Source organism: Poeciliopsis prolifica, unplaced genomic scaffold (genome assembly GCF_027474105.1).
Source record: "Poeciliopsis prolifica strain line A6 unplaced genomic scaffold, Auburn_PproV2 SCAFFOLD065, whole genome shotgun sequence".
Lineage (NCBI taxonomy): Eukaryota > Metazoa > Chordata > Actinopteri > Cyprinodontiformes > Poeciliidae > Poeciliopsis > Poeciliopsis prolifica.
Window position 1 is genome coordinate 1,068,079 of NW_026562440.1, and position 10,456 is coordinate 1,078,534.

The following is a 10,456-nucleotide window of genomic DNA, read 5'->3' on the forward strand; positions in this document are numbered from 1 at the left end:
CAACAAAAAGAAACATCTGGTGATTAAAATATTTTTTTCTTTAAAGGCACATGTGTGGTTAATGGGAATGTGCAAGTTATCCTTCACAACCTCCTTTACATTTCATTGTCTTCAGGAAAGTTACTCCGATGGTTCTTATTTACTCAAGAGCTTTTCATGGCCTTCGATGATCTCCTGAACTGCTGCCGGATCGTCCAGCGTGCTCAGGTCCCCCAAACCATCCAGGTCACGGTCCACAACTTTGCGCAGCACGCGCCGCATGATCTTTCCCGATCGCGTCTTCGGCAACCGTTTAGTAAACTGCGTCACAGATATGATAAGGATAAAGAAACTGAGTGAAGACTGTTTTAAATGTAAGCTTGCAATTTGAACCCAACAAAGAGATCATTTACCTGAATGAAGTCAGGACAAGCATACTTGGCAATCTTGTCAGACACCATGTTGTTCAGCTGCTTGGACAGATCCGCCTCCTGTACGTCTACATCCTTCTTCAGGACCACGAAGGCGTAAACTCCTAACAAATCAGAAGAGACTGGTCTTTATATCAGTTTGATTACTGCAAAAATGTAATTTTGCGCTGAGAGAAATCAAAGTTGCAAATTTACACTCTATCATTTAAAAATTTGAGTTGAAGAATGTATTCTTAGTAATCTAAGAATGCATAAGAATACATAGACAGGAAGTCTTAGAATCTAAGACTTCCTGTTTTTCTGCTGCATGAATATCATTTGACAAAATTACCTTGAAAAAGGAAAATATAGGAGAACATGCCATTTAAGAAATCTTTGCATAATAAAATTAAAATATTGCTGAAAACCTCATATATTTCATGAACTTTCACTAAGTGAAACACATTGTATAGATTGATTACGCACAGATGTGTGTTGGAAAGAATTTATTTCTGTTATAATTTTCCACTTACAGCTAAAGAAAGCATATTTAAAATTAAAATAGTACTATTTAAAAACAGAAATGTGGGCATATCAAAAAGTAGTTTTAATCTGATAAATGGGCTTTATCTGAACGAATATTCTAATTTGTTGAATTAGACAGGTGGAGGACATGTTGGTACTTGCCTTGACCCTTGATGTTATGAGAGTATCCAATGACTGCAGACTCAGCCACTGCACTACACTGATTCTGTCACAGACAAAATGCAAACTTCCTTTTATATTCAGTGATTTAATAAAGAGTTTTGGAATGAAAAACATGGCTCAAAAATGTATCCTAACTCGGTGCGTTTTTTTTTTTTTTTTTTCTGGTTAGCAAACAAATTACTGTGACTTTGTTTTCCCTGATACTAATCAGTGCAATTATTTAGATGTTTAAAGTAAACCTAAGTAAAACATTTAACTGGCTTCTGTTAGAGGTTACCTATATAATGTTTGTGCGTTTGAGTCGAGTGAACTCACCACTACGTCCTCTATCTCTGCTGTCCCAATCCTGTGGCCGCTGACATTGATTACGTCATCCAGACGCCCTGTGATCTGGTAGTAACCCTCCTGAGAACGATAGGCTCCATCACCCGTGAAGAAGTACCCTATAGTTTGTGACAAATAGGGTTTTTATTTTTCATTTTTGATGTGCAGAATGGAAAACAAAAATGGCTGAAAACGTGAGGTTGTTTGTTTCTGAACACTTCAGATGGTACCTGGATAACGTTGGAAGTAGGTCTCAAGGAATCTCTGGTGGTCGTTGTGAATGGTTCTTGCCATGCCGGGCCACGGCTGAGCCAGACACAGAGCTCCGGATGTGTTGTTGGAAGTTAGTAACTTTCCCTGCAATAACAAAAGACGACAAGTTTGTTGATGCAAAGCAAAAGACTGCAGTAAGTTGGAAAAAAGAGGAAAATGTGTACTCTTAACAAATTGAACTGGAAATTATGTAAAAATGGGAGTTCATAAAGCAGTTGGACTGTTTGAAATGTAACAGTAAGCACTGAGTGCTGAAGTTATTTTGGTTTGTTTCCGCTGTGAAAGAGGAAGAAAGGTCTGCTGAAATGCATCACTCCAACTGCCTGCACAATCTGTGGGTTGCAGGCAGCATATCTGTGTAACTGACAGCTGAGAGCAGGGTGGGTATCAAAAGTGACACAGCTGGTGGCGACTGTTTTATAATCCTAATCTGACCTTTCCCCCAATCTGCTCCCAGCCCCGCGGCATTTGTGGGGGTGGGACACACACAGATGCACACGCTAGCAAGCAGTTCACCTCGGTGTCCATGAGCACCGGCTTGATGCCAAAGAAGGGCCTCATGGCCATCCCCGGGACAATCTCTGCGTCTGGTTCTGACGGCTTTGGGGCGATGCAGATGCCGCCTGTTTCTGAGGTCAAAACAAAGCAAACAATAAAGTAATCTCATCAAAACCTTGTCATAGTGTAACAACTGACATAAAAATAAACAAGTTTTATTTACTTTAAATCTCCAAACTTAAAGAAAATGACATGAATACAAAATGCTAACAGTTGGAGAATATAGTAATCGAAAGTTTGACAGTACATTTTTGTAAATAAGCCAGGTTTTTGGGAGGCACTTTGATCTTTTGCAAACTTTTTTATTTAGATTTCATTTTTGTTTAATGAAATAGTGTGTTTTGCATGCTTTATGTTGAATTTAAATTATTTCATCATTGGATAAACACCAGATCAGTTGTATATTAACACCATTGAGTTGAGAGGTATGCTTCCTTTTTACTAACTGACTTAGATAAATCAAACTAACCATGGAATTATAACCCAATCATACAACCTAATTTTTGTCAGTTGTAGCTAAGATACATTAAATATTACAATAATTATTACTTTTATGGGGTTCCTCTGGGTTTAATGTTTGTGCCACTGTTATTTTTACCATTCAAAATTTTCCCTAATACCTAAAGCAAGATTTAATGTTCGGGCCACTTTTAATTTAGTTATTCTCACTCCAAATCAAATAATTATTTAAGTTCTATTCTTTCTTTAAACATTGGATCCATGAAACCTTAACAGGCATTCAAGCAACATTTTATGTTTTAACTAGTTTAGCAATGCTACATTGCTACACTAGTTAAGCAATCTAATCTATCAGCCAAATTAACAATCACAACTAATGTATGATATTGCAGTACTTTATATTTCGGCGTCCACATGACATTAACAAAAGTCTGATCTATTCATCTCTGGGCTTTTTTCTATCACATTTTGCCTTTCCATGTACACTTTTACATAACATCTTTACCAATATGGTTAATTACACTAAAAATACAAATTAAGAGTAGGTTGTAAATGCTGAATGTCACACTGGAATAAAGGAAAAACAAGAAACGCATGGAGCAGAGTAATATTTTGTGAATCCCGGCATAAGGCTTTCTCATGACTCCAGATGCAGATTGTGGTATTACCATCATACTAAGTAAATTAAATGCAATTAGAGCCTCCCAGGCCTCATGCGACAGCAGACCACAACAGTAGGATCTAAAGTAGGGCACAACAGATGATGCCACAATAGAATTAGACTTGTGTGTTGTTCTCATTGACTGCAAATCTGAGACTTGTGCTCAAAACTGTCTCCCAGGAGTAATTTTATGTTTCATTATCTTTCTTCTATAGAAATTAAATGCTAATAAAAGCTTGTATTAAAAACTTGGAAACAAACAGAAACCCCCTCGACTGACTTCCACCTTAAATGATTTTGAGCTACTTTCTGTTTGAGACATCCATTGCCCTTTCACCCTCTGACCTCCCCTGCCCTGGGTGATCTAACTCTCAACTCGAATGCCAACAGAGGATAAAATTCAAATTTTCCTCCACTAAACAGGCTACTTGCTGCCAGATCAACCAAATGTCATTTATGAATAATGCCACTTAACCGTAATTGAAAACATTAGTTTGGAGAAATACCAAAACAACATAATCCTTTTTACAGAAGTAGGGTATTTGGGTCATATCTGTGTCTCTAATTCTTAAGCAGATGATGCGCTAATGTTTAATTATTATCAGTAATTATGGGTTTTCTACCATTTGCTTGGTAATTACCACGGGTGTGCGCCATTTGCTTATTACTTGATCTGATTAGGGTGAAACACATAGTGTCAGATGGGTTGAGCAAAGTTTACTTTATTAGCAAAATCTGATGATTTACATCATGCTGTCATTATAAGCTAATGTTGTGGAGGCATGGAGGATGTTTTCTTGTGTGAGACCAAGTGGAATCCATGTAGTGCGTTTAGTACTTGCTCCCCAACAGATTTCTTTTTTTTTTTTTTCTTACTAATTTCCTCAGCTACACCCAGATCCCAAACGTGCCAGGCCTAAGAAAATAACAAAGTATTTCTCTGAGAGCATGAAGTAGGATCAAAACGCAACACATCATGCCCTGATGTGAAAACAATTTAAGAACAGGTGAAAACCAAATTCATCAGTCCTGATTTGTTGACTCAAGCGAGTCACCATGACAGCACAAATGGAGACAACGTGGAACAGCATTGAACCTTCCCAGGTGTGCGTAGCCTCCAACTTATTCCGAGAACACAAAAAAGACTCATCCAGAATGTCACGAAACAACCTCACAATTAAATAACGTAAATGTTCTGAATTTTCAACCACATAACACAGAAATTACTTAAACTTTTGCTCATTTATGAGCAAAACATTTGAAAATATGCTCAGCCTAATTCCTCTGGTTTCTTACTACATTTCATTTAATCAACCAAACTTATACAGAAACTTCTAACAATGCCTCACATTGACCAAAGTGCTTTACAAATTGAATCTGGCTTAATTCTTGGTTAGAACACAGCTGAGTGCTAGAACAGTCTCTGTGTTTACAGCAAACACAACCACAGTCCCACACGTTACATAACAGTCCCCGTTTGGTGAACAAAGCTAATGGTTTTTCCCTTTAAGATGGACTGCTTCTGTTTATGAGGCTAATTTCTCCTCCAATAAGGAAGAGAGTACTTTTAGACTCCCAGGATCTGACATTAACACATACATAGATTCCTCTGACATTTACCCGACAAGACAGACAACAGATGCACACAAGTAGCAGACTGAAGCTTAAAAACATACCACATGGGCCATTTGTTTGAGTCTGATTATCCTGACACAGCAAATAAAACTCTTCTCTGCTCAAATGTTGACAAGAAATAAAAAATCTTTTATTTGTCTTTTTATTAATGAAATAATAATATTGTTTTGTAAAATAGGGTCTGACTAAGGTCTCTGTTTTTCTGAGATGACAGATCAGCCCATCATGGCTGCTAATTATTTCAAAACAGCCTCAAACTCTTATTGATGATGCTTTAATTGTAGGTAAAACAAGCTGTGAAATGAGGTTTTTTTTTTTAAAGTTAAGTAACTTTCGACAATATTTTAGTTTATAGAATCTGTATATTACCGGTTTGCCACCAGGTGTCCACTACAGGACAGCGTCCTTCCCCGACCACTCCGTTGTACCACTCCCACGCTTCTGTGTTGATCGGCTCACCCACTGCAGACACAAACACCCATCAATTACATTATGTCATTATACGCTGGTCCAAACTGCTTTCAGTACCTGAATATGTGGGTAAGGGGTGCAAGACAATGTTTTCAGAACATATAATATAATTTAATTGAATTACAAGAGAGCTCTGAGCATTTTTGAACTATTTACCGCCATAGTTTAAAGTGAACATGTACCTACATCCCCTGCAGTTGTTTCGTGTTTGCCATCAGTGTAACTCTGAAACGGCTACATTTTTTTTTTTTTTTTACACATAAACAGAAAACTAGGGCAAAGGTGAAAGTCATTCAGGTCGAGGCTTCGTTACTTTCTCAGGTCTCTACCAACCCCAGTTTGGTTTTAAGTAAACTTCAAGCCTCCATCAGACTCTGTTTGCTCTTTCAGGGCAATTTGCAGCCTGACTGCTGAGGAAACAAGAACATCATGTGATTTTCCACTCTGTGCTTAATAGTCATCTTGCTAAAGTGTTGTCATAAATATATAATACATGTTTACTTTTTGTTATTATTAACAGAGGAGTTGAACGCAAACCAATCAAATCCTGTTTACATTTCAGAAGCAGAGAATCCATGATGTTCCATAAATTAAAGATATTTACTAAAGAGATTTTTTAAAATAAGACTTGCTAAAGTCCAACCTAAAAAGACAAAAAAACAAAAACAAAAGTCTTTTCCCGCTTCGGAGCAAAGTGTTTCACATACCAGAGCCCAGTGTAGTGAGGGAGGAGCGGTCGTACTTCTTCACCCACTGGTCTCCATATTTGATGAGGAGGCGGATTGCGGTGGGAGCTCCGTAGAACTGGTTGATCCTCAGCCTCTCCACCATGTCCCAGTATCTCCCTGAGAATAGAAACAACCTGCTATTGTCCCGCACAGGGGAAATTCAAAGTGGATTTCATAGATTTCCCAAACTTTTCAAGAATGTGCAGAAACTCTGCACCAATTTTAAATTTAAAACATTATTTTAGAATTAAAAACCTGGGTCAGGATACACTGGAGTGCTCTCAAACAGAACGGTGGTCCCTCCGTTGGCCAGGGGCCCGTACACCGTGTAACTGTGTCCAGTGATCCAGCCTATATCTGCCACACAGCCGAACACATCCCCGTCACGGTAGCCGAAGACGTACTGGACACGAACCGGACGGAGGAGACACGTTAAGCGTTACGTTTGTAGAGACTGATCAGCAATCTGTTTGTGTTTGTGGGATTGCTGCTCACCCTATGGGTGAGAGCAGCATACAGCAGGTATCCAGCCTGCGTGTGGACCAGGCCTTTGGGCTTCCCCGTGCTGCCAGATGTGTATAACAGGAACAGGATGTCCTCGCTGTCCATAACAGCTGGTGCACACACCACGTCCTCCTTCAGCATCTCCTGAGCAGAACAGTGAGGCCATGACAGGGTCAGGAACACAACAGTTTATCACAACAGCTCAGGAGCACCTCCTGTTTTTATCACATCAAAGTCAGCAGACGGGAGTTTGCTCAGCTGTTCCATGTTCGATTTTTTTTCAGAGAATTCCCTGAAAGTCTTTTCTAAAACATGACACCTTACTTTATGAACAGCGTATCCTGAAAACACAGAGTCAGCGTCAGGCTCTCACCTCTTCCAAGGCGAAGTCCCTGTCTGTCATCTCGACTCGTTTTTCAGTCCTCATGGCCACAAACACCTGCCGGACAGTCGGACAGCTCTGGACGGCTGCGTCCACCGTCCTCTTCAGCTCTGTGATCTTCCCGCCCCGGACGCCCTGGTTCACGGTGATGACGGTGCTGGACTGAGCTACAGACAACGCAGGGAAGGAGAAGTAAAGAAACGGCTGCACAAAAGGATTTATAATTGCGTCAATCAGAATCAGCTCTCAGTGTTTTGATCCTTTTCTTCTATCACAAAAAGAACATACAAAGAAGCACAAAATACAATTTTCTGTGTCTTTAAAATAGCTGCAAAACCAGCCTGGAGCAGGAATGGTTGGTCATCACACAGTGAAAAAGATCAGGATTGATCATGTGTGCAAGCCACCTAGAAAAAAACCAAAGAATTATTAGGTTTAGAGTCTGGGTTATTTTTTTCACACTATTGGATTTTTGAGACATCAATAAATTCAATTTTATTTTGACTATTTTTATTCCACCTTACAATTATGTGTTCCTTTGTGTTGGTTAATCCAACATGATGCACCCTTCAAAAACGATGAGAGAAAAAAAAGGTAGAAAAGCTGAATGAGCATGAAGACATTACATGTTTTTACACTCCAGTTAATAAAAATTGAAGTTTTTGGATTCGGATACATATTATTCTTTGAACAACAATTCAGTTAACAAACTCACACAACCCTTTTAAAACCCAGCCAGTTGTTCCTGGGATTTCTGGAACAACTGAGGCAAATGAAGGGGTTGGAGATGATCCCCTGTTGTTGCGCCTCTTTTAGATGAGTTGGCAAGTAAGTGTGAAGTGGGTATTTGCTTCATTGTCAGTAGGAGAGCGTCCCTCACTCTGCTGGTTCCGCTGTGTCTTCTTTATTCACTGGAGGACACATCATCACAGGGCTAGGCCAGCTCAAGTGGGTCATTGTGAATGACCAGAGGAAAGGGGCCCGTCTCTGCAGCCATACCATAAAATCCTTAAAAAAGGCTTTTTATTAGACTCTCCTTTAATATTCTGTCCAAATATATTGAGAACTAAATAGCTCACTTTTATCTTTCCGCTGGGTTTTTATATGAATTGCTGCAGTTCTTCATATTTTCTATAAAAGTAACGTACCCTGAATTTGTGCCTTTAATACAAGAGGTTCAAAAAATGGTTTATGTTGCATTTTTTTTTGTACAAATTAGTCCGTTGTTCTATTGTGGAAGACTGTCCAAAGTAATCCAAGCATGTATTCCTATATTCTTTTCTAATCTGCATGCAGAAATATTATAATCTAAACTGCTTAACACAATATGGAATTAGAAAATAAGTTTGATAATGGCTAATTACAATCCCACATCATAGATGCAGCAGGTGAGTAAAAAGAAAAATTGACTTTGTAGGTGTGAATTCAAATATTTGCAAAACGTTTCAGATTTTTCCCTTGTAAAAATGTTGAATGACTTTAAATTTTCTCCTATCGCATTAAACAAAACAACGTATTGTTATTTGTACACATTGTAATGTTTAACTTTGGATTTCACGTTGTTATTTAAAACATTTAAAACATCTAAAATATTGTTTTTTTAACACGTCAAGTTTGATCATTCATGAAACAAGAAAAGGCCATAAGAAATAAAGGCATTTTTATAGAGTTCTAACATTCATTCACATTTATGGATACATCTTCCTATCATTTTTATGGTGCAACGTCCCACTGTTAAAGGAGATAATAAGCTGAAGGATGCTTCTATGACCCTGTTAGAAAATTGACTAAGTCAAGAGAGAAGAAAAAAAAAAGACTTCTCAAATGACAAAACTCATTTATTTATAGACAACCCTGAGATCAGCTGTTTGTTGTGTAAATCCAACAATATGCACATCTCACCGTCTCTTATGCGCTCTGCCAGGGCTTCTGAACTGAAGCCTGCAAACACCACATTGTGGGCAGCACCGATCCGGGCACAGGCCAGCATGGAGGCCACAGCCAGAGGGCAGGTGGGCATGTAGATGGTGACGCAGTCCCCCTTCTTTACGCCGTGCCGCCTCAACAGGTTCCCCAAGCGGCATGTCATCTCCAGGAGCTCCCTTACCAAGATAAAGTGTCAATCACAATGTAATAACAGAAAAAGAAAGGCTCGTGACTATGATGATTCTAACATCCTCACCTGTATGTGTACCTGACCTCTGACCCTTGCTCATCCCTCTCCCATATCAGGGCCACTCTCTCTGGACAGGTGTGCACATGGCGGTCCAGGCAGTTCACTGTACATATGCACGACATAAACAAAGCAGCGTTACCCACGTGGTGCGTTCAGGGCGCACGTTATTATTATTATCAGTTTGTCACCTCGTAAAACTGTAAGCCAGATAAAGTGAAAATCTCACCGGAGACGTTCAGCTTTCCGCCCTCGAACCACTTAATCCTCCCTTGGCTCAGATCGCAGTCCTGCACAGCGTCGAAAGGTCGGATCCAGCTCAGCCTCTGACGGGCCACGGCGTCCCAGAAGCTCTCGCCGTGGGAGACCGAATAGTCATGCAGAGCGTCGCGGCCGGAAACGCCCTCGAAGCCCGCAGACTCCGGCATGAAGGCCGCCGAGTTCCAGCTGCTCCTGCCGCGGCGCAAAACGTGAAGGAACGATGCCGAGACGCCACGTCTGAAGGAAGCAGCCACGTACTTCGCAGTGCATCTGACAGGAAGCCACATAGTGTTGCTGAAACTAGTCCGAGCTGCGCAAAGAAAGAGTGAAAACCATTTCAGCAGAAGGAGAAAAGTTTTGTGTTGCAAGATTGGAAATGTTGCGCTCGCTGTTTTTGCGCTGGAAATCTTGGAAAGTCCTGAGAGGAAGGGCTTGATGAGTTAAAGGGCGGTCGCTAAAAAAAAAAAAAAAAGAGAGAGAAAAACTATCCGCCGATACTTTGTCCCTTCGAAGAAAAATACTAAACTGTGTGCAAAATAAAGATTGTGCTCCTTTCACATTAAAATCACTCGTCAAATTAATATTAAAATATAGTTTCAAATATCATCAAAATTAATATCTATGCAACAACTTGCATGCAAAGCGTTTGTCAGTGTTTGAGCAATAAAGGTGTGGCAATATCCTGTAAGGCTCCTTTTCAGTGAAGTTTATTGGCTGTAAAAAAGACTCATTGCATGAAGAGGTTAAGTTGTTCATATCAGACAAGCAGCTCTGTTTCTGCGCTGAACACATACAGGTCACAGCCAAGTGTTGATGAAATGGGCGTTCGCCCAGGGCGCCAACATCCTGAGGGTAAGCTGGAAGAATAAAACAAACGGGACAATGGGATGATGTCTTTGCTTTCTTTTTTCAGTCATCCTCTGGCTGTTT

General features: G+C 39.9%; 1 protein-coding gene across 3 annotated transcripts; it reads right to left on the reverse strand.

The window, feature by feature from the left end:
* Nucleotides 1-13: 13 nt before the first annotated feature.
* acss1 (acyl-CoA synthetase short chain family member 1) lies at nt 14-9,971 on the reverse strand. Of its 3 annotated transcripts, XM_055020107.1 has the most exons (14): nt 9,495-9,970; nt 9,275-9,371; nt 8,995-9,194; nt 7,084-7,259; nt 6,702-6,854; nt 6,462-6,609; nt 6,186-6,323; nt 5,377-5,469; nt 2,211-2,323; nt 1,652-1,778; nt 1,413-1,540; nt 1,077-1,140; nt 393-514; nt 14-300 (listed from the first exon to the last, which is right to left on the reverse strand). In XM_055020107.1, the coding sequence occupies exons 1-14, from the start codon at nt 9,811-9,813 to the stop codon at nt 136-138; spliced, it is 2,043 nt and encodes a 680-aa protein (XP_054876082.1). In that variant the 5' UTR covers nt 9,814-9,970; the 3' UTR covers nt 14-135. The 3 variants fall into 3 exon arrangements, with proteins under 3 accessions (XP_054876082.1, XP_054876085.1, XP_054876084.1); XM_055020110.1 differs by lacking the exon at nt 9,495-9,970 and having other exon boundaries at nt 8,995-9,190; nt 9,275-9,372; XM_055020109.1 differs by lacking the exons at nt 14-300; nt 1,077-1,140 and having other exon boundaries at nt 399-514; nt 9,495-9,971.
* Nucleotides 9,972-10,456: the final 485 nt, after the last annotated feature.

Coding starts and splice junctions, on each gene's coding strand:
- acss1 (XM_055020107.1), bottom strand. CDS start 9,813: ATGTGGCTTCCTGTCAGATGCACTGCGAAGTACGTGGCTGCTTCCTTC. Junction 6,855..7,083: donor GGGACTTCGCCTTGGAAGAG/GTGAGAGCCTGA, acceptor TGTTCTGCTCAG/GAGATGCTGAAGGAGGACGT. Junction 6,324..6,461: donor TCCAGTGTATCCTGACCCAG/GTTTTTAATTCT, acceptor TTCTATTCTCAG/GGAGATACTGGGACATGGTG.